Source organism: Phaeodactylum tricornutum, chromosome 1 (genome assembly GCF_000150955.2).
Source record: "Phaeodactylum tricornutum CCAP 1055/1 chromosome 1, whole genome shotgun sequence".
NCBI lineage: Eukaryota > Bacillariophyta > Bacillariophyceae > Surirellales > Neidiaceae > Phaeodactylum > Phaeodactylum tricornutum.
Window position 1 is genome coordinate 2,467,856 of NC_011669.1, and position 22,271 is coordinate 2,490,126.

The 22,271-nt window shown below is 49.1% G+C and overlaps 11 protein-coding genes across 11 annotated transcripts; 4 read left to right on the top strand and 7 right to left on the bottom strand.

Moving 5' to 3' along the window:
- Positions 1-47: 47 nt before the first annotated feature.
- PHATRDRAFT_32434 (predicted protein) lies at positions 48-737 on the bottom strand (the record flags this gene model as incomplete). The annotated part of the gene is made up of 1 exon (XM_002177488.1): positions 48-737. One exon carries the CDS (start codon positions 735-737, stop codon positions 48-50), a length of 690 nt encoding a protein of 229 aa, XP_002177524.1.
- Positions 738-1,336: 599 nt separating this feature from the next.
- Positions 1,337-2,799, top strand: PHATRDRAFT_43261 (predicted protein). Its single transcript, XM_002176950.1, has one exon. It carries the CDS (start codon positions 1,694-1,696, stop codon positions 2,780-2,782), a length of 1,089 nt encoding a protein of 362 aa, XP_002176986.1. The 5' UTR covers positions 1,337-1,693; the 3' UTR covers positions 2,783-2,799.
- A 577-nt stretch (positions 2,800-3,376) lies between these two features.
- Positions 3,377-4,430, top strand: Lhcx2 (protein fucoxanthin chlorophyll a/c protein; the record flags this gene model as incomplete). Its single annotated transcript, XM_002176951.1, has 4 exons — positions 3,377-3,453; positions 3,556-3,859; positions 3,942-4,083; positions 4,227-4,430. The coding sequence occupies 4 exons, from the start codon at positions 3,377-3,379 to the stop codon at positions 4,313-4,315; spliced, it is 612 nt and encodes a 203-aa protein (XP_002176987.1). The 3' UTR covers positions 4,316-4,430.
- A 937-nt stretch (positions 4,431-5,367) lies between these two features.
- Positions 5,368-5,562, bottom strand: PHATRDRAFT_9323 (predicted protein; the record flags this gene model as incomplete). Its single annotated transcript, XM_002177489.1, has 1 exon — positions 5,368-5,562. A coding segment is annotated over one exon (195 nt), but the record flags the coding sequence as incomplete, so codon positions are not given.
- Positions 5,563-7,505: 1,943 nt separating this feature from the next.
- Positions 7,506-8,678, bottom strand: PHATRDRAFT_8770 (predicted protein; the record flags this gene model as incomplete). The annotated part of the gene is made up of 1 exon (XM_002177490.1): positions 7,506-8,678. One exon carries the CDS (start codon positions 8,676-8,678, stop codon positions 7,506-7,508), a length of 1,173 nt encoding a protein of 390 aa, XP_002177526.1.
- Positions 8,679-9,769: 1,091 nt separating this feature from the next.
- On the bottom strand, positions 9,770-10,759 carry SybE (predicted protein; the record flags this gene model as incomplete). Its single annotated transcript, XM_002177491.1, has 3 exons — positions 9,770-10,249; positions 10,347-10,524; positions 10,620-10,759. The coding sequence occupies 3 exons, from the start codon at positions 10,757-10,759 to the stop codon at positions 9,884-9,886; spliced, it is 684 nt and encodes a 227-aa protein (XP_002177527.1). The 3' UTR covers positions 9,770-9,883.
- Positions 10,760-11,316: 557 nt separating this feature from the next.
- Positions 11,317-13,576, bottom strand: PHATRDRAFT_43266 (predicted protein; the record flags this gene model as incomplete). Its single annotated transcript, XM_002177492.1, has 1 exon — positions 11,317-13,576. The coding sequence occupies exon 1, from the start codon at positions 13,555-13,557 to the stop codon at positions 11,317-11,319; it is 2,241 nt and encodes a 746-aa protein (XP_002177528.1). The 5' UTR covers positions 13,558-13,576.
- Positions 13,577-13,926: 350 nt separating this feature from the next.
- Positions 13,927-15,069, top strand: PHATRDRAFT_32441 (predicted protein; the record flags this gene model as incomplete). The annotated part of the gene is made up of 1 exon (XM_002176952.1): positions 13,927-15,069. The coding sequence occupies one exon, from the start codon at positions 13,927-13,929 to the stop codon at positions 15,067-15,069; it is 1,143 nt and encodes a 380-aa protein (XP_002176988.1).
- Positions 15,070-15,335: 266 nt separating this feature from the next.
- Positions 15,336-16,832, top strand: PHATRDRAFT_43267 (predicted protein; the record flags this gene model as incomplete). Its single annotated transcript, XM_002176953.1, has 1 exon — positions 15,336-16,832. Exon 1 carries the CDS (start codon positions 15,546-15,548, stop codon positions 16,830-16,832), a length of 1,287 nt encoding a protein of 428 aa, XP_002176989.1. The 5' UTR covers positions 15,336-15,545.
- Positions 16,833-17,035: 203 nt separating this feature from the next.
- PHATRDRAFT_32443 (predicted protein) lies at positions 17,036-17,848 on the bottom strand (the record flags this gene model as incomplete). The annotated part of the gene is made up of 1 exon (XM_002177493.1): positions 17,036-17,848. The coding sequence occupies one exon, from the start codon at positions 17,846-17,848 to the stop codon at positions 17,036-17,038; it is 813 nt and encodes a 270-aa protein (XP_002177529.1).
- Positions 17,849-18,119: 271 nt separating this feature from the next.
- Positions 18,120-21,592, bottom strand: PHATRDRAFT_43268 (predicted protein). The gene is made up of 2 exons (XM_002177494.1): positions 21,294-21,592; positions 18,120-21,273 (listed from the first exon to the last, which is right to left on the bottom strand). The coding sequence occupies exons 1-2, from the start codon at positions 21,545-21,547 to the stop codon at positions 18,375-18,377; spliced, it is 3,153 nt and encodes a 1,050-aa protein (XP_002177530.1). The 5' UTR covers positions 21,548-21,592; the 3' UTR covers positions 18,120-18,374.
- Positions 21,593-22,271: the final 679 nt, after the last annotated feature.

Here is a 22,271-nt window from a genome sequence, read left to right on the forward strand (position 1 = left end):
TATGTGTAAGGATGAGACGATGATTGCAACGACCCTGCGCAACCGGTTCAGAGCGGCAAGGGTTCCAGCTTGCCTTTGGGTCCGTCACCATAGACTATCTTGAGGACGACCTGTGCGAGAGAAAAGACCAATCCCAACAAATTCGGAACAATGACGTTGGGATCTTTCATATCAAAGATCCCGGTAATGCTCCAGAGCAGACAGTTAGCGGTGGATGCCAACGTAAAGGGCAACGGAATGGACTGCGCCGACTTGGTTTCCAGCACAGTCTTGAGGGCGGCCAACGGACTCGCAAACATGGCGACACAGAATATGACTCCCAGGGTACCGATGATATTGACGGGGGATTGCATGGGCGACAATGCAAGCATCAGCGTGCCCAAGATAACGGTTCCCATGGCTTGCAAGTGCTGCTTGACGGAACCCGGCAGTGTAGGCGCGGCTTTGGGCGCGTGCTTGACAAAATTCCCAAAGTAGTACAAACCGAGCACGAGTCCCACGCCGTTGGAAGACCATATCTTGGATTCGTTCTTTAAGAGTCCGTAGACAACCCAGAGAAAGGCTGACGCAATCATGGAAGAATACGGCAGGAGCGGCAGCGTGCCCACGGTCCGATCCCGACGAATGTTGGCAATGGTCGGCCAGGGCGCCAGGAAAACAACAATGGCGGCTGCTGGAGCCAAATTCCCACACACCGCAACCCACGTCGGGACACTGGTGGCACTATGGCTCGCCATGATGGTGTGGGGCGAGGGTACTACCGCGGAAAGCGAGGTGGAAGTTCCGCTTTGGACCATTGTTGGTTGCCACAGTGCAGGCCGCATCCCGCTCTCACGGTCAAAGACTGTTTGGTCTGATGCGACTGTGAGGGCAATTCGTTTCGATCGCTTACGAGGAGGATTTGGTAGAGTATGAGGGTTAGGGTCGCATTCAAATCCTTTTACAGTACCTACGAAAAATAAACGGAAGAGGCCCCCGCCCCCGATGATGCGCGACACCGGCGGGGAGGCTGACTCACATAGGCACAGGTCTCGATTGGAACTCGAAAGAGGGACTTCGAAAGGAGGACGGAGTTCCGAATCGGCACTGACATTCGTCGTCCGACAACCCGTACAGGTAACAGACGGTAGCGATTGGATTGGCTGTGGAAATCGAATCTGTGCATGTATGTATGTATGGTACACGACTCAACGCTCCCGTGACCAGACGAGTCGCGGAAACAGACCTACGAATCGTGAGGGTCGATGACATGGACAGTGCCAGTGAATGATCCGGTTTGACTGTGAGTGTTCCTAATCGCGTGGTTTCGGTTTACTGTTACAACGAACAGTTGTAGCCCTTTTTCAATTCACGTGATTCTCGTACGGTGTAGACTGTACTCACAGTCGGTCGAGAGTCGTCCCGGAAAGACCCTTGTGTCCACCTTGGTACGACGTGGTACGTACTAGGAAGAGAGTATTGCGGCAGCAGTCATGGAGACGACGTCGGAAGAAGGAACGCGGGTATACGACCGAGAGGAAGAGTATCTGGCAGCCCAACGAGCCGCCGTGGAATCCTTGCAGATCGGCCGTGATACGCTGGAACAATCGCAGGTGCAAGGCGAGCAATTGAGTCGATCGGAGGCACTGGCGGATGAAACACAGTACAAGCTCGACAAGGCGGGACGTATTTTGCGAGGCATGACCTGGAGTGGATGGCCAACGCGTTTACCAGAGGGTCGGGACCGCCCCCGTCCGACACGTTGACGAAAGCGCAAAGAATTTCGCGGCTACCACCGGCCGTATACGAGAATGTGCCCGCACCTTGTCGCGACGCGGCGCAAACAGTGCAGAACTATCACGCGAACGTCAAAGTCTTGGAAGAGTGTGAAACCTACGAACAGAAAAATACCTGCCAGCAGATATGTGATAATATGTACCAAGCCGCTCAAGCAGAAATGGCCAAGCTAAAGAGCCACCCGCAAGTCGAAGCGTACCGGTTGCAGTTTGAATCCGATTTAGAACTGCTCCAAGAACGACAAGGCAAGCAATTGCGGTCTCCGATGCGCTCCGCCACGGAGAATTCTGGGAACCACAAAGAGGAGTTGCTGTCGAATCATAAGACTACCGTGATGAATTTAACAGCGTCTCGGCCTCAACCCTCGCCTTGTGATATTGTACGACAGCGGCAAGACCAACATTTGGATACCATTTCGCAAAGTCTCGGCGAGCTCGGTAGCATCGCACAAAATTTGAAGCAATCCTTTCAGCAACAGAACGAAACGATCGACAAGCTGGACACAAAATCGGACAACATACTCGAAAAGAGTAAAATGGTGACACGAAGGGCCGATCGCATCATTCAAAAGAAATCATGGACCCCCGTCAAGCCCACTTTTGCCTGCATGGTTACCATACGGCACGTCTCGAGCGGTAAATACCTGGCCGTTGCCGATACTGACCTGAATTTGGTCCCGAAACGACACCCCGAAACCTGCGTTTTTGCTTTGTGGAAGCGACAAGGAGAAATTTTTGGTTTGAAAAACAAATTCAATAACAAATGGGTTGGGCAAAACCTGTTTGGATCTCTAGCTTGCTCCGCCAGTAGTTTTGGCCGAAGGGAAGAGTGGGAAGCGGAAGAGGATTGGACGAATTCGAGAATTTTGTGTGCCTCGGCCGGATGGGGAGCCGGCGGCTACCTCAACGTACGTCCGACGGATCACGGCATCGTCATTGGAGGCTACGGGTTCGAGGAGCGTAAAAAGGCCGATGCTTGGAGCATCGTAGAACTCACAGTAACATAGCATTGTCGAACTAACCTGTAATACTAACGTGATGTATGAATGAATCGTGTATGACGTTCCGGTGTCGAGTCACTATCATACCATTGGTGATATGATATCACGTGAGATATCACTGATATCTCACGTCAATAGACAAGCTGCTTTACAATGGGTGAAAACAACCACCACACGAAACAAGTTCCTGTAACTCTAAATATTGATTGTAATTGGTGAAGAAAGCATTTTCCTGACTGTGGGTACATGGAATACATCCTTTTTTGATAAATGTACAAACAAAGACTCATTTACTGTTAGTCATAGTCAAGCGCAGTGCGTACTTGACTGTGAAAAAATCGAGCTCTGAAAGGGTTAAAGTTCAAGAGGTACAAGGTAGCTGGTTTGCGTGTGTCAGGGCATGGCCTACCTGACTCATGCATTCCGCGTGCCACAAAAACTCACAGTCAGAGAGCCACTCCGAGAATCCTCCAGAATTTCGTGGAAGATTTTTTCGTCATCTTTTTCCAGTTCTCCGCATAGCTCTCATAGTTTCGTTTGCGTTCTTCGTCAACACACCGCAAAAAGATATACGTCCAATTCCAGCCCACTACGTACACCATGAAATTATCCTTGGCTATCCTTGCGCTTTGCGCCAGCACTAATGCCGCTTTCGCTCCTTCTGTTTCCCAGAGGACGTCTGTCTCTGTCCGAGAATCATTGGACCCCACGGAATCCATGTCGGAAGTGGAAGGCGCCGTGAAAGACGCGGCTCCCAAAGTCTCCGACCCTTTCGACAGCCCTCGTGATCTTGCCGGAGTCGTCGCTCCTACCGGCTTTTTCGATCCGGCAGGCTTCGCTGCCCGAGCCGATGCCGGGACCATGAAGCGTTACCGGGAAGCGGAAGTTACTCACGGACGTGTGGGCATGATGGCCGTTGTCGGCTTTCTTGCGGGCGAAGCCGTCGAGGGATCGTCGTTTCTCTTTGACTCGCAAGTCAGCGGACCCGCCATTACTCACCTCAACCAGATTCCTTCCATCTTTTGGATTCTCCTCACGGTGGGCATTGGTGCTTCCGAAGTCACGCGCGCTCAAATTGGTTGGGTACGTATCGGGAGTTGTTGGTGCCAACAGTTTCGCTTTGTCCGTCTCTCACGCGTTCTTTTCCTTTCCATTCGATTTCCAGGTTGAACCCGAGAACGTCCCACCGGGCAAGCCGGGTCTCCTCCGCGACGATTACGTCCCGGGTGACATTGGCTTTGATCCTCTCGGCTTGAAGCCTTCCGACGCTCAGGCTCTCAAATCGATCCAGACCAAGGAACTGCAGAGTAAGTCATTTGCTGTTGCTGCTGTTACTGTCGTCCATGGTACTATCGTGTTTACAGTTGGTTCACTGCGTCAGAGTATACCGTGTCATACTGTTAATCCCACCAAACTAACCGATTGAATATAACTCGTTTTCTTTGGCTAGACGGACGTCTCGCCATGTTGGCGGCGGCTGGGTGCATGGCTCAGGAATTGGCCAATGGAAAGGGAATCCTCGAAAACCTTGGGCTCTAAGGAATATGACGTTCCAGTGTTTTGAACACTAGGCGCGATGGACAACAGAATGATTAGGCTAGCAACGAAAAGAAGCAAAATACAGTAGAAATCAAGTAATTCTCCCACTTTGTGCAAACACTGACAATCCTTTATGTTAGTGTAGCCCTTTTAATCGTGCACGTATTCCGAGTTATTGCCCCGGACGTTTGTCACAGCACATGAAACGAGAAACTTAACCAGACAGTTGGCTCACAATCAATTTCATGAGTTTCTACACATTGATTGACTACCCAAGCTCCGTACATCGTTGTGGATTTCATGCGTATGGAACCAATGAATCAAGTATCGTGAAGTTTCCAACGAGGAACTTGCGGTCACACTATTCTTCGTACCAACCACGGAAGCTCCTGTCCATCATGGCAGATCTCACGCTGGTAGGAAATAGGATACAAATAAAAAACAAGTATTGTGTATCAATAGAGGAAATCACGGATTACGTATTCTTCAATACACTATTTGATCGTCTACTTGCGCAAGTCAACGACGAGTGGGGTGTTCTTGAAGCTTCCCATATTGGATTGGATCTTTTCGAGTTGTTCCTTCCAGTCCTTGGCACCGGTTCCCTGATCAAGCGAGCCACTGGATGCCTTTTGGGCAGCCTCGTCTTCGGCCGAGACCATGGTCAAACTGACCTTGCCGCCCTGAATAGCCTTGACGCGGACCTGGACTTTATCATCGACGTTAACGATACTAGTGACGGATGCCGCCCGGCCAGCCGTCAAGGCGGAAATGTGCACGAGTCCATCCATTTCCCCTTGCACGTCGGGGTTCAGCTGACTAGCGTCGAGGCGGACAAAGGCTCCAAAGTCGACGGTGCTGACGACGGTTCCCTCCACAAACTGTGCGGCGTCCCAGCCCTTGTCGGCCAAGCCCTTGAGAACTCCCGAATCATCCCGACGCGAGTTGTTGCCGCCGCTGCGCTGGGGGCGGTCCCGCTTGGGTTGCTCGGCGGCCTCCTTGGATTCGACTTCTTCGGATTCACTCAACATGGACAAGGCGACCTGGTTCTTTTCGGCACTAATATTGGTAATGCGGACTTCGACCTCCTGTCCGGGCTTGAGGATTTCGCTCACGTCCTTAATGTATCCCACGGAAAGTTGCGAAATGTGCAAGAGACCATCCGTCTGGGCGCCAAAGTCCATGAACGCACCATAACTAGCAATGGACTTGACCTTGGCCGTAACGGTATCACCAACGTTAAAATCCGTAAGAGGTTTGCCTTTGGGTGCCTTTTTGGCAATCGATTTACGGGCCGGACGTTCGACATTGTGTGCTTCTTCTTCGCTGGTGATTCCATCCATCGCTTCCACTTCCTCGGGAACTTCGGCGTCCGAGGTTTCCGTAGAAAACAACGCCGACGTCGAGCAAGGGCCACATTCACATCCCCGCTTGTGGAAGGACACCGGACTGGTGCAGGCAGCACAAGCACATCCCGCAACGTGCGAAACGCTGATCGGATTGCTACTGACCGTACGGGTGTTCACCGTGGTGCCGGTCCGCGTCGACACGAACGCTGTGAGTCAAAGGACCGTAGGATGGCAGGTTAGGTTGTAAGTATAATGGCGGTGAGACTAATTTTGAGATACGCAAATCACACAACGACAAACAGGAATGCATCATGGATAGATGGGCAGTGGAGTGTGGCAGACGTCAACAGTCAACAGTGGACTTATTGTAAAGACATTCCGTGCTACTGGAAGGACACGTACGACACGACAACGTACCCGACGGGGCCTGCCGAGCGAAAGCTGACGCTCCACTGACAGAGAACAGAAAGGCGGAAACGACTGCGGAAGTGAATTGCATCTTGGAAGGTTGTTCGTGAAAATAGGTAGGTACGTAGAGAATAAGGGATATGGTAACTCTAGAGTACTACCAGATTGGGATACCAGACAGAAAAGAAGGGGTACTTCGGAGTGATTGCGATCGCAAGGCAAGGGAGCACCAACTTCGTTGATGATGGCTTTCTAACCTATCGCTAGCTTGCTCACAGTCAAACCACCGGAGTGTCGCATCACCGAATCATCACATCATCACTGCTCGTGGTAAGTAGCTCGTGCTGTCTGTCGTTCGATGGGGCGGAGGTGGAAGACCCGGCGACACACAGACAGTCGTGTGGGGTTGTGGTAATGGAGAAACCTGATCCTGCGCGTTTTTCGCGCGCACATGCGGGTTGTCGAACCGTGCTGCGCTGGAACAACCTAACCTCATCGCCACACGGGATTGTCACGTCTATTTTTTTGTGCGGCTCTGGCTAGCCCCCCTACGAAAACTGACGTACCCTTTGCCGCGTTCCTCGCACGATATCGTTGGATTCCTTCGACTCGATTGTTTTGCCGTTCGCGCTCACTGTCAGTCGTCGCCACACACAATCCATCCCCTCCCCGTTCCTTGCGTTGGTTTGTTGTGGACTCTGACTGTGAGAGCGTTGTGATTGTTACAAACTACACCATCTCGTCACCATGATCAAAACTGTTGTTCTACTGTTCGCCCTTCTTTTGGCGGCTGCTTCAGCCTTTGCTCCCCAACCTTTCGGAGTGCAACAACGAACCAGGTAGGTACAAGACATCATGCATACATACATCTTCCCGTCGATTCGGTGGATTGCGGGGCTGTCGTGATGGCTATCGTGTTTCACGAGTTGATGGTACCGGGACTGGACTGGGACCGATCCAACCGTAACTGTTGTTCCTATTCTCGAGTCGAATGTCTGTGTCTCACTGTACGAGAGGATCCAACCCACCCACTCTTTATTGCTACCTACAGTACGGTATGCTTTGCCAAGCACGTGAAAGATAAGGCCGCGAAATGGGCCAAAGCCAAACGACCCAAAAAACATCGTCTTTCCGATATTAACCGGACGCCAATCATTTACGAACTGCATTCCTTGACCAAGCCATCCGAGTATAACATTTCGGAAGCCCCTGCCGCACCCGTAGCCAAGCCAGCGCAGACAGAATAAGCATAGTCATGGCCTAACGTTCACTTTCAGAGTCAATACAGAAACAAGGAACAATGCATCAATCGTCTTTCTAGAAATCTAACCTGTCCCCATCCAAGCACCCGCACGCACGCACTCGACAGGAAGGCTTCGAACAGTAGTATCATCGCCTGTACTTCTCGTTTCTAGCTTCCAAAAGTTGGTCTACTAATGATTCCGTGCCTTTTCCAATAGCAGAGGGATGTCCTGTGAGAACACCTTGTCCATTTCTCGAAGCAATTTCTTGTCCAGCTTGGGAAATTCACTCAGATCCTTGATTTCGTACAATGCTTGTCGCATTGGTTCCAACGCCGGAAAGTCTCCTTTCGGTAAGCCGTATCTTCGAGCAGCCGCCAAGAACTCAGATTCCAGCCGGCCAATCAACCGTCGCTGCTTCTCTCGTTTACCAAACGTATACGGCAACTGTTTCCGCAAGTAGTGAATGATGTAGGCGTGGACTTTGACGCTCCGTGCACGCTTGACGAGCTCGTTGATGCGTCGCATAACGGCTTGCTGGGGCAACGCCATTATGTCGTGCAGCAAATCCATTTCTTCCCGCTGCAGTAGTTCCGCCTGTTCCGTGTTCTGCAAAGGCGCGTCCCAAAAGCTACCCATGTAGACGCGGCACACTTCTGGCGTGTTCATAACTTTTCCCAGTGACCACATGAGAGCCCCGTACACACGCATCAGTTGTTGGGTAGATATACTGTCGGCCTTGTTGAGCACAACCCGTATCTTATCCAGGTGTGGGATCATGAGCTCCATGACTGCCTTGAGCTCATCGGAGATGTCCAACTTGTGCGCGTCAAACATGACAATGACGAGATCGGCTCGTTCCGCGAACCACTTCATCACGGCTTCGTAGTCGTAGTTTCGCGATCGTTGCTTTTGCCCGCTCAAAATACCGGGCGTATCGACAATGGTAATGTTGCGTAGAATCGGAGCGTTCAGTTCCGCCCCCTCCATACGGGATAAAAAGTTGTTTCCGAATGGACTCAGACCTGTAAATGGTCGATCTTGCTGTGAGCAGAGAGCCGCACCCGGGACAACCTTGTCTTGCTGTCCCCACAAAACGGCGGTAAAGCGATCGGTGGTTGGCTCTGGTCCGACCCGAATTCCTGGAAAGTCCCGACCCAAGAGATATTTTACAAAGGATGTCTTGCCAACACTGTATTGTCCGAGTAAAAGAATCATGGGTGGCGCCGCAAAGTCGGAAGGGGAAAGTGGTGGGGAATGGAAATGGCCGTACCGAGACGAAAGCTCCAACGGAAGAATCTTTTTTCGATACAAGCGAGCGAGTCCTCGTAGAATATAATCCTTGTCAAAGCTCGACAAGTCCATGTTGCGTTCCGCATCCCCGTTCCCCGCATTGCCGTTAGCAGTGGCGGATCCGGGAGTATCCCAGTTTGGATCTTCCGGCATGCCTTCCGTTTCGAACGGTAATGGTTCCTGGTCTTCTCCTTCCTCTTCGTAATACGGGTTACTCAAACCCGGGGGCAAGCTCTCAGCGCCCGGTAGTTGAGGTGGTGGTGGAGGACCTGCGGCATAGAAATCTTCTCCTTGTCTTTGTTGAGAGACGTCAGAAGAAGCATACAATTGTGGCGTATTTGGACGATTGTAAGGATCATCGTATGACGGTAGATCAGGCGGCAGGCCAGATTGTTGGGGCGATCCTTGGTACTGCCCTTGCTGCTCCAAATGTGAAATGTGCTGCCCAGGATGGCTTTGCTGGCTTGAAGTCGGACTCATCCCCGTAGCCGTGTTGTCGTTACCTCCACCTCGGCATTGCAGTGGTGTTCGTCGCCATGGAAAGGACACACCTTGGTCGGATGCCGCTGTGATAAAGATTGCGATCGCTGAAAGCCGCATCGCGCTCCAAATCGAACGACCCAAACAGTGCAGTATCAAGCAACACCCTCTTCTTTATCACAAAAGCAAGAGATGTTCCGAAACGTTTTTCTGACAGTGAGTGTTCTCTTTCGTTGCCTGTCTTTTTTTGCGCAACAATTGATTGCCTTTCCTCAATGCTCATCTCAATCTCTCATCCTCTGCAGGACTGTTATCTTTGGCTCCACGTTGCACATACGCCGTTTCACAAAACCAAATTTAACTTGAAATCTTACGTTTGTCGTGACACCGTACAGCGACGACTTTTTTGTCTACCTATTCGTTGGACTATGACAGTCGTGCTCGCAAGTGTAACCGATGAAGTTCACGAACAGTGACGTCTGTTCCAAGCGAGGAAATGTGATTGTGATCCATGAATAAAAACTGATAGCAAAACGGGGATCAGATTCCGGCAATCGTCAGTAAAAAACTACAGTTCAATTAGGTACTTGTATCGAGCATTCATTCTACCTCTGCATCCATTGAACATGTTGGGATCTGTATGACGGTGAATGGATACATGATTAGGTACGTATAATGGTGAATGTGGAGGCGCGAAAAGACTGAGCAGAATATACACAATTATGAGGGTTCTACCTTATCTTTCCCAAAGGCAACGTACACACCGGCAGTCCACAAATAGTCAGTATTTCAGCTCGTCAGAAACCAATGTGAAAGATCTTGACGTAAAGCACAATGCAAATGATAGAAGCACCGACTACCATGGGACCGTACTGTTGCATCCGTGCTTGCCAGGTGAGTTTCTTAGTACCCCACTTGAAGTCTTTTGATTTGCTGCGCAACTCGTTGGATATATTTGAGACGTTATCAAGCTTCTCACCCCGATTCAGAATTTCGTCAATGTTCTTTTTCATTATGGACTGGATCTCGCCCAAGTCTTCCTGCAATTTGGATTTGTTCTTTACATCCCGTTGGTCACGAAACTCTCGCTGTTTTCGTTGAATTATGGGATCATAATGAATAAACTGAAATGGACGCGCCGCCTGGTCAACATTTGCCCGCCACTGATGGTTCATTTAAAGTCAACAAAATGAGTTGCGAGCTTAAGCATGCGATCGGAAATGAATACTATGCCACCTTCTGCTTATAACAAATACGTACATCGGTACCAAACTCTCGGACGAGCTCTTGCAGTACAGCGTCGGCTACTTCTTCCAAATAAAGAAATGCCAGTCTTTTGGGATAACTATCTTCCGTCAAGGTTAAAAAACATAGATTATCGCGTTGCATGTAGTAAAAGACCATCCGTTCAGACTGAATACTCATCTTATTCGGGTTCCTGTAACGCGACGAATTATGAATACTCGAATGAGAAAAAAGTCCGCTCGCTGTCAGCGCCTGCAGAAATGATATTATGATGGGAATGAAACTTACCCAGCTGTCATACTGCGCATAAGCTGCTTTGCATCTTGTTGCTGCTTTTGTGAGACAGAGAGGTTGTGCGTTGGGGTTGATGTCGCTATCAACGGCAACGCATCGGAGCTCCGTGCCACTTGAGTCAAAATTGGAGGCATTTCAGCAATTTTGGACGGTATTTAGGTAAATGTGCTCACAGTCAATGTATAGCGTTGGTATCAGCGTTGGTATCAGAAGGTCAGAACCAACGACTTGCTTTCCGGAATGGAAGCACTCTGCCTGTGCTAATTTTTGCTTATGTTTGTGTGTGCCGAATCGACTCGAATCCACTGGAAAATCTCTTATGACCGGGTTCTGAAAAATCAAGGTATTCCTTGTCACGTTACGGTCAACAAAGACCATGGCTCACGGTGACAGTGATTTACATTTACACTTTCATTTCTTCAATCGAATCGGCTACTAGTATCATGCAGTATAAAGTTGCCATTCGGTGATGCTAGATTGACAGTAAGTCTGCCATCGTTTTCACCGGCGCGAAGCATTGATGACTACTATTTCACCAACACATCCCTTTGCTGTTAACATCCCAAAAGCAATGACGGCTAGACAAAAAGCTGTACATGTTGAAAAATATTGCCGATTAAAAATACTAGGAAGCCAACGCCCCGTGTATCGGATTGGCAGGGAAAGGGAAACCGTGAATGATGCTTCAGTACTATTGTGCATCCTCGTTCATTTCAACAAAGTTGAGTTTCGCTTGTTCAGAAGTTACTTCATTTTCACGCAATGCTTCATTCCTGGGATTAGATTCGACATCCTTCTTTTCCAAAATTCGACGAACAGCAGGCTCAGTCTCTTCCAATTCCTGCATGGCCGCCATAATATTTGCTTCTACTTGATCAGAATCATAGCAGCCTAAGACAGCCCAATGTCGAGCTTCCAAATCCGAGAGCTCATCTTTTGCCTTTTTGAGCTGTGCTTGTGCGTATCGCAGTGACCGCGCTGCATCGTCCACTTTCAGATCTAGCTTTCGTACAGTGTCTTGGATTAACCGGGGATCTAGACGACTCTTCCTTAGGCGCTTTCGTTCCAGCTCGGTATCAATCCTAAGAATAGAAACATCCTCCCGTGCTTTCATCACTAGTTCTTCTTTTTTAGAAACCTTGTTTTTAGCCTCAAGTATGTCCTCGAGTGCGTCAGAGATAGCCTTTGCCCGGGCGTCCATCCCAAGATCGCCGGTAGGACCCCATGCTGGAATGCCAGTGGGCGGTACTCTTTCTACCGCCAAAGCACGCTTTCCCCACGAAAGATTTCGTTTCGTTCCTGGCTCATTGTCAATTACTGACTTCTTTGGAGCTTCTGGTATGGGCTGTACCACAGCATCAATAACATCATTCTTGACCCACGTCCCATACTCATTCTCGTCATCATCGAGAACAGTGTATACGTTTACGCCGGACTGATCTTCCTCGTCGTTGTATTGATAGGCATATCCCTTTCGACGTCGCGGCCGTGGGTTGTAAAGTTTATTATCTATCGGTGAATATGGTTGATCCTCATCTTCACTTTCCATAGGGATCCCCATTTGGCGATTGTATGCGTCGGCTTTTTCGCCCAATCGGTCACGATTTAGACCTAAGAATGTATCAAGTGCATTAAAGGGGGACCAAATAGAGTCGTCTTGGCGTCGATTCGGCCGTCGATGTTCGGCTTTTCGATTCTGACGATCGTACTCAACAAATTCGTCTTCTTCATTGGTGAACCAGTTGGAGACTTTACTTGATACACTATCACCATCAAACCACGAGCTGTCGATATCTGTATCCCCGTACTGATCACGCGGACGATCGCGGCGGCGTCGGGACGGGCGACTTGTTGGCTGTAAATTTCGTATCCGTGTTGGACGAGAAGGCATAGGCCTTGGTGGGTCGTACGGCGGCGTAACAGATGTCCGAAGCGTCTCTGCCACTTTTGGTACCGATGAAACGTTGGGTGAAATTCCCTTTGTTGATAAAGGACGCTTCCTTTCTTCGTCTTGAGATTTTCCCTTAAAATCCTCATACAAGTCGACTTGATCCCGATCTTCGTCCCTGTCGTCGTCGTCGTAAAAGTAGTCATCTGAACCAGAAAGTACACTATCGTCGTAGTTCCGTGGAGTTCGCCTTCGCCTTTCTTTCGGCATTGCTCCCACACCATCTTCCAGGTACATGAGCCCATTAAATTTACCTTTGGTACCACCGAACATGGTCCGATCGGCGTTTGTTGAGGTTTCGGCTGGATCAAAGCCATACCAGAAGAGTCGATTGTACAGATCGCGTACAGGCGGGGGTGGCCCTGGGGGACCAGTGCGGACTGGTGTTTTTCGAGCGGGATTCCGTATCGGCCTCGTGGAGGACAAATTATCGGGCGAGCCAGATCTCTTCGGAGGTCGACGTGGAGGTGCCGAACGATCCAAACTACCCACAGGGTTGGACCAAAAATTTCCAGGAGCTTGACGGTCCTCTTCTTCTCGCCCGTCTATCTCGTCCCCGTAATCCTCGTAGCTGTCGTATTCTTCATCGTAATAGACGTCTTTCCGTCTCACGGAATATCTGACAGGTGAGTCATCCTCGTAGGTGACATCACTTCGCCGTGCTACGCTTTGCAAGTCTCGCTCTTCTTGGCTTTCGCCGACGCTTCGGACGAAGTCTCCATCGTAACCATTGAAATCGTCCACATCATCAAAGAAGTTGTTTTCCTTCTGGTTGCGCGCACTAATGATCAAAGCTGAAACACGATCTCGCCTCTTATGTACTATACGAGCGTGCTGTGGAATAGTACGGGGTGCGTCTATTCCAATGAAAAGTGTATTTGTTCCGTCTCGGAGTGTTGTCGAAGGATTGGACACAAAACCGTCTACCAGCGATACGCACATAAAAAGCAACGAACCGCAAGATACTCTGTTCAAATGCGTCATCTTTGATATCTATTATGATCCCTGGATTAGAAGAGGAGTGACCAGAAATTCAACTGACTTGCCATCCCTGTTGTGTGCGATAACAGGGAGAAACAGTTCTGTTAGTTCCCTGGTGTAAAGTATACTTTGTTTTCTTTCCGTGTGTGGTGGACGTGGAACACGAAAAATGCAGACAAAACATCACAAGTCAACTCTCATTCGCTCGAAACATAAGATTACTCTGATTGGATCATATTATCCTAGCGACAAAATCGATTTTTGCGAAGTAATTTGGATTGGATCGAATTATCGGACCGACATATCGAGACATGTAGCAGCCCCATACGATATGTGGAAATCTCGTCACAATTCTCAAGCCAGCAATGGACCATGGACTTGTCATCCCTCCTTCCATCTACTATCACGTCTCAGAATTCGTCATTTTCAATCATCCAACCAACACTAAGGGGAACTGGAGACACTAGTGTCGAGGATGATGATCCCGCAGAGACGCTCATGCAACGCGGCGCTGTTCTTCGTCGCTTGAGACAGCTTGATCTTGAAGACGAAGCCGCGCGTGCTTTCGAAGAGACCGCGACGGCCGAAATCGACAATCTAACAAACACTGTGGATATGGGCTGCACAAAACTAAATGACGGTAGTATCCTGTTTTCCTACGAATCTTTTCTAAGTGCACAGAAGTTTTACGATGATCTCAAGCATATAAATTATCGGTTTCTTGACTACGGAACATGGGCTGAGCATACTGGTAGCGGCCGTTTGATTATTGAGCAAGACAAACATTTGGGAAAAGGAGGCCTATGCTGGGATGCAGCTTTTATACTGGGCGAGTACTTGATTCACAAGCGTGCACGTTGGCAAATTACACGTGAAGCGATCTCTGGTAAGGCCACTAGAGTTTTGGAACTTGGCTCTGGAACCGGTCTGGCTGGCATAATGGTTGCCAAGGTCGTGAGAGGCGTACAATTGGATCTGACTGATCTTCCCAGTCTAATGCCCTTACTCCGCCGAAATGTAGCTAGGAATTTCGAATCTTCTCGAATTGTTACGGGCGATGCCAACTCTGTGGATGACTCACCAGCGCTACCACAAAATAGGGCTGCTCTTGGAAAAGTGGCGACATACGTCTTGGATTGGGGACAAAAGGATTTCTCATTTTCTGCCTTTGATGTCATTATTGGTGCCGATGTTGTGGCTTCATTGTACGATCCCATTGCTTTGGTCAAGACGATACATACATTGTCGAATGAAAAGACGGCTGTCTACATAAGTTTCAAAGAACGATTGAGTACAATTCACAGACAATTTGAGGAAGCGATGCAGACTTCGTTTGCCACCGTTCACTTTGAAACGCCCACTTGTAGTCGCAACCGCAACCCAAACGTTCGCATACTTATTGCCCGGCACAAATATCCTGCCGATCGTCTGAAACTTCGCACAACTGATGATTGTGTTGATCCATGCATACACCAACCAGAGAAGTGCTCAAGAGATACAACGAAGTATCAGTGATTTTCTAAAAGGAGGGCTTCGCTGGCTTAATATCCGCATCATGGAGACTGTATTTGTACGGATCTAGCTAGGCATCAAAGCGTGTTTCTCAGTCAATAGCTTTACAGAATACATTTAACAGTAAACTTGGTCGTTCCTACTAGCTAGACAGACGGCTTGGCTCTTTCCAAAAAAAAACACGAGAAACGAAAAAAACACACCGAGCCTCTAAATAAATTCGCTGTGTCACTTGCAACTTCGACAGGGAGTCCATACAAATAGAACCAGTCGAAGAACTTGAAAGACCCAAGGTCAACGTCGTCGCCCAAATCGAAAAATAAAGAAAGCAAGCTTCGTAGAGAGTGAGTGCTAGAGACGCTTGTAAAGCTCGTGGTACTCTCAGCCATTCTTGGCTCTGGGTCATCGTGCATCTGCTATCGAGCCAGACACGGCACAAATTCACAGAGATTCCTTGACCATCGATCTCGAACTTTGCAATGGAAGACCAGACCGTAGCAAAAGCTTCAGAACCAGTCGCGGCCAATGACAAAGCGACGACCGCTCGATTATCGGTACAACTAAAGCGACTAAACGAAGCCAATGGCAAATACAAAAGTCTGCTGAAACTGGCGAAAGAGCGTATTCAGCAGCAGGAAGAGGAGATAGAGACCTTGCGACATGAAACAGCGGAACTTCAATCGCAACTGCAGCAAATAAATGAAGAACGCTCTTCTGAAGTCGCTGCTTTAGACACCAACAGCGAGAGGGGAGGAACTTCAGTCGACGGCAATACCACGATTGACATTTTTCGTGTTTTACAGCGTGTCAAGGTTCCCATTGCGGCTACTGGGCAGGACGAATTTTGGGCATTGATCGAGCTGGAGAGTTATTCCGATACGGACAACACATCTAAACGATTCAAGGAATGGAAGCGATTTGATACTGAAGCGGAGTTGTCGGACTATATCCGTCGCGATTCTGGTGAGCCCTTGACACTACCTCCATACTCGTTGTCGCCCGAGCAATCGGCAAGACTACAAAGCCAAACTCAATCTCAAATTTCATCCGCCACGGAAGAGTTCCGTCGTTTTCGAGTGCGCTCTGAGTTGGCTCGAAAGCAATTGGATGCGCAAATTCGCGATTTGCAAAATAATCATGTACAGTCGGCTACACGGCGGATTGAAGGTAACACCGTATCCCAATCTAACGGAATATTGGACACAATGTCTACACATCACCAAAACGATCGATCCTCGGTAGAGCGCCTTAAGGCCGAGCTGGCTGCCCAAGAAGCGCACTGGAAAGATGCCTACGAAGCTCTAGCCTCAGAAAATGAAGCTTTGAAGTCTGTCGGCTCGGAAGCGCTCTTGGCAGCTCAATGGCGGCAACGCTATGAACACGTTCTGAAAGAAAAAGAAGATCTGCAGTCAAAGCTACAAACGGAAGCGGTCAGAGTAGACGAAGAAAGTGGAGACAAGTACGAACGCAAATATCGGGACTTGAAAGAGTCTTTCCGTCTCTACCGGAAAAAGGCGAAGGAAATTTTTGAATCGCAGCAACGCGGAGCTGGCACCAGCACATCGATTCTTCCTAGCTTTGCGCCTGACTCGTCCTCGGCCGACGCCAAATTGTCTTATTTACGCAACTTGATGGTCAATTATCTGACGTCAGATCCACAAGTGAAGGATCATATGGAGGGCGCCATTGGAACAGTCCTCCAGTTTACGCCTGAAGAGATCTCCAAGATTGTCAAGAAAAAGGCAGATCTGGAAGCTTGGTTCTAGCTAGCAAAAAGATAAGATGCCCTCAGATGTAGCTAAGAGGCGATGCAGAGGATTGGACGGATTCGAAAAGTTTGGACGTCGTCATTACATTGAGTGTTGTATGTATTCGCAACTAGTAGGGTATGGGATTAAGCTAAGGGATCCGGCATTTTCTAATATTTGATTGGAACGATGCATGGAAAGCAATCATTCAGGGCAACGCACTATGCCAAAAAGACTTTGGCTGATTCGGAATAACCAATTAGAATTCTCGGGTCGTACTGTGGAAAAGCGGTTGCCAGACGCTCCCCACGCATTCGCTTAATCTTGCTTGTATATGGCTTAATGCCCAAGTTATCCAGTTGCGCGCGCGAATACTGCAGGCACAGCAAGAAAAACGAGATTTGACCGAGGGGCGGTTCCATCCAGTTCCACGTCCAAGAACCCACTTCCAACATGGTTTCCAAATCTTTCGGTTCCGGCACGTCTGTCGTCACAAAATGCTCGTTGAACCATTCGGCAGTGGGTAAGTCAAAGACAAGCGGAATTGACGCAAACGCGGCGGTCACGCCCATGGCGATCCCAATCTGATACGGCAAGGACAAGAAGATCATTCCTTGCCTGTTTTTGTTTTCGATTTCTTGGAAAGTCTCACAGGCCCTATCGTACGAAATTTTGTCTACCGACATTATGTGTCGCTTCAGTATTTCTTCGCGCGCCGCATGGTTTCCCATCGCACCTAGTGTTGCCAAACTCGAATTGTCCATTTCCTGAGCCGATAGGGGCATGGCCAGCGCCATTTCCAGAGACGGTTTCTGATCCTGCGCACGACGAGCCCGCATCTTCGCTCGCATAAAGGGGCTGTAGGCACCGCCAGCCTGATTGCGAACGCGATACGGAGACACACGGGAGGAACGAATGACCAGCGTTCGGACATTGCCGTTTTGAATCCCCTTAGCAGCAGACATCACAGATTTGGGAGATGCCGTCGCGTAAAAAGGAACGTGACAAAACGCTTTTTTCCCGAAAGCTAGCATGTTGAAGGCAGAATTTAATGCACCGGAATTACCGAGAATGCTTGAGATAGCAATGAGCAATGAGTATAGGCACAAGTCAACTACGAGAAAGGAGGAACACGTATTGGTCTTTCTGGAGAGCTAGAGGTAGCCCGTTAACAGGAAGGTCACGAGACGGGACGGGACGACATACGTAACTTGTGAACGGACAGTAGCGTACGTACAACCTGGTACACAGCGCGAATCAATACGGGACTGGAGGATACCTAACGGTTGCGTTATTCGTTTTCTTCGGCATCGCGTGAAATTACACCGTTTAGTCTAATGTATAGCGCCTATTTTCCTCACTATTAATACCAGAAAGCGCGAAGACCAATTGTCCATTGATGCTACGTTGTTTGTGCGTATATTAACAAACAGTTGTAGCAATATCATGTCGATTCAGTCAAATAGTTGATCACGTCCTTATGGTCAAATTTAATATAATCAAAAGTCACTCACTGTCAACAACATTTCAGTACATGTGCTCCGGCGGTGTATTTTACAGTTATATCGTCCGACTTTGAGCGTGCTGCTCATGAGCGACAATCGCCTCTCTATGCACATTCTCGAGGGACATTTGCTGCTGCGCTTGTAAAGTAGTAGCAAATCGAGTTCGAAGGATTTCGTCACTGTTCAAAGTGAGCTGGAGGCGGTGTAAGGTTCCCGAAGCGCTTTGCTGCAGGACCTGATCAGTTGGGTAGTTGGCCAAGCACCATTCCAGCATCTGGTAACAGTTTGGACAACAAAGGAGTGTTTCGTGGTACTCTCGAGTAAGTGACACATTGTGAAGAACAAGGCACGCTCTATTCACGATTGCTTCAGATGCGCAAAAGTTCTTCATCGCCAGGAGAACGAGGTGGATGATCTGATCAACACTTTCATCGAGCATTTCCTTTTCGGTAATCACTTCTCCTCTTAAAGGCTCTCCTTGGTCTCGCGAGGGGATTACAAGATTGATCAGAGCAAAAAGCGCACGGAATTGAACTTCAGCGCTATGCGGATGAGCACACATAGCCCTGGATGTCACTTCGATACCACCAAGATTCACAAGAACTTCCTTCTGTGCCGGGGCTAGAGCAATATTTACAAGGGACCAACAACTCATGGCTTGAAGTACTTCGTCTTGCTGAAACCTTTTCATTGAATCAAGCATAACAGCTATACCGCTCTTACCATTGCGAGAGGCCACACTGCTAGCACTGAAGATGCCCGATGAATTCACCATTGACGTATGGAACAACATGCCCTCTCGACCACCCAATGGACGGGCCAGAAGGACAATGGTGTGAAACGCTGCCGTGTGCAGTGGGCTACTGTCGGGAAACGTAACCATAGCGCGGAGTACCACGTCCGTCAGTCCTGCTCGCTGGGCAGTGATTCGCTGTTGTTCATCTTCGAGCAAAGACGGCAAATCTCTCAGGCACATCGTCTGAATACCCTCCACATCCGAGAAAGCAAGCATCCAATTAACGATCGAAAAGATCGCACAGGACCATGGCAACTCGGTGTTACCTGGAGTTCCGGTGCTGGGTGGTCCGAGCAATCTCTGCGTAAGCGCCGAGGGCCCACTGGCGAAGCGTCGCATCTTCTTGACAGCCATACATTCCTCCTCCTCCTTATGCTTCCGTTTGGATTTAGTCGCACTGCCGTTATCCGAGACTCCAATCGACTGAGTTATAGTAGCAAATGCGTGATGACGGCTGCCGCTGTGGGGCGTATCGGCCTGTTCATTCTGTCCAGTGAGGAAACTTACACCTCTACTTCTTGCCAGAAACTGTCGAAGATTCTGATTGGAACCAATGTCGTGGCTTCCCATGCCGTCGGCAACACCGTAATCTACCACCGATAGAGGTCTTCCATTTGATGCGTCGTCCTTAATGCGAGCCAAATATTTCATACAACGGACAAATGCCGTGTATAAGAGTCTAAACTTGCCAAATGTGAGGCGGTGTTGGGATCCGGTGATAGAAGAGAAAGAACCTGTAAAAGATTCGTCGTCGCTGTCCGGTTCGTTCTCGATTCTAGCCTTCAAAGGCTCCTGAAGACAGAGCACACGCCAAAGCTCTGACTGATGGGAGAAGGCGTTCAGCCAATCTTTCGAGAGTGGAGCCGTAATAACCTCCAGGATCTTTGGTGGCTCCAAAAATGCCAAGACGTGCGCCATAACATCTCCTCCCAAGGCTAAAATAGGGGCCTTTCCATTAATTTCGTGACAAGCGCTTGGTTTCACAGTCAGGTTGGTCTGATTCGAAACTTTATTACTATTCTGCATTGCAAGTTGCGACAAGCTCAAGTGATTGCGAGGTATGGAAGCTTGACGTCTTGGATGGTTTCGTTTGGTGGCCTTGAATTCATCCTCTCTTTTGTCGAAGAAGCGGCTACCGTTCGAAGACAATGCGTTCGAAGCGGAATCCGATACCGCGTCAGGTATGCTTTCGTCAACGGATTCAAACTCGGAGCCACCTGAGCTGAAATCGGCAATGTCGGAAGATGTTGAAAACGTCGACTCTTGCTTCCTGCCATGCTCAGAAGCGTCCGGATTGCAGGAAGTGTTGATGTGTCTTAACTTTAAAGCTTCTGCAGATAAATCAGACGAGCATGATCTTTCAGCTCCTGAAAGAGTTTCGTTAGACGACGCCGAAGCCGCATAACCCCCTTCTGTGCCACTTCCAGAGTAGCTCCCGTTCCAGCCTTCTATGTCGTCGTCGGAAGTCCGGCTACTGGGAGATGAAGGGCTTCCATTTGAGAAGGAAGCACTATCCATTTTCATCCATGCTTTTTTAAAAGCATCTCGAGGTTCATTCGAGGTCATCCCATCCGAGTCGGTGCGTTTTTGTTGTAGTTGGGCAAATCGATGAGTTGTTCTCTGCATCGGATACGTCCCAGCCATATGATGTGCCAATACACCTTTCGTGTTCTTTCGTCCCTTCGATAATCCTGTGTTCTTCTTTGCCGCCCCATTTTTTCCTGAGCGAATCGAGCTGGTGGTGGTTGCCAGCATTGCCTCGAACGATGCCTTTGGAGAAGGACAATGTTTGGAAAGCGGTGATGATGCGGTGACTCGACGGCGATTGGCTGCGTGTAAGTGTGAATTGCAATCCTGAAGTGGATCCCCGCCCAGGGGTAATTCTCCTGTAGTTCCAGCTCCCTCTCTCTCAGAGTGTCTTCGCTGGCGATGCGGGTAGTGATGAAATTGCTGAGCTGCTCCCGAGGGTTCGCAAAACACTTCACCATTGTCATGGCCTACAGACATTGGTAGGGATCGTCTATCTCCCAATAAAGACGCGACATTCGAAGTGTTGGCACGTGACTCGACGTCATCTCCCGAGGAGGTCTTTTCGGTAACTACCGCAGCCCCGCTGCCATTGGTGCTACATCGCGATGACCAATCCCCGATTTCTTCACTGTTCCCACGTTGTAGTACGCCCTTCCCGTGGCTGCTACGGCTGCGGACAGTTGCTTCGTGCCGACACGCGCAAGCTTCCGAAGCAATGTCCGCCAAGGAAGAGCAAAATACTTCACTAGTTCGTCACCACTCTTTCTTGCTGAAGTTGGGGGAATGCGTTCGGGACCCAAAGACAGCTGTGAGGAAAGTGGGGTTCTCGTGCTGTGGCTTACCACCTCGTTCGAGTCCCCTTCGCTACCGTTGGCGCTGTGTCTAGTAGTACTCTCGATCATGGTTACTGTTGGGTTGCTTTTGAGCTTTTTCGGGTGACGCTGCGATTGTGAGTGTTTGTGGGTATGTGTGTGTATTTCTCTATAGTGTGTTTTGGTAACACTGTAAAACAAAGATTGTTTCGCTTCGTTTCGATGTTGTCAGGATCTTGTGATTCCCAGATGTTATAAAAGCTGACAAGGGTCGTCGGCTTCGTTCGCTGGTATGTGAGAAGGGCGTCAACGCAAGGAATAGAAGTGGTCCTTGGTAGCCAATTTGCACACACCAGCGAGCAGCGGTACAGGAACGGTTGTGTGTAGTTGATATGCCGACCCCCCGCACAAGCTTTCGTCATCTGGGAAGACATCGGAAACGGGCAGATGGTGGCATCCCGCGCAAGCAGCTGTGAACAGCTGCTCTATCCAATCGTATCGTTGTGATCAGCACTATTTCTGAAAATTTCTTATTTAAGATTAGAACATTAAGGATGACGTCTTTCTTCTTAGAATGACACGAACAAAACCTTTCCATATGTAGAAGAACATCTGGGTGATTCTTACGGTGTTGAACGCCAGATGAGTCCCATTTTCCATTTAATTATTGTAAACCAACAAACAGAGAACATACGATTGCACCGAGGCCTTGTCTGTCCCATGACAGCTGCTTGGCAAGCCAAATTTACCGGTGCGCTCATTTCTGGAGAGCTTAAGTCGAGTGGGTCACATTCTAGAGAGAGAGGCAGGTCTA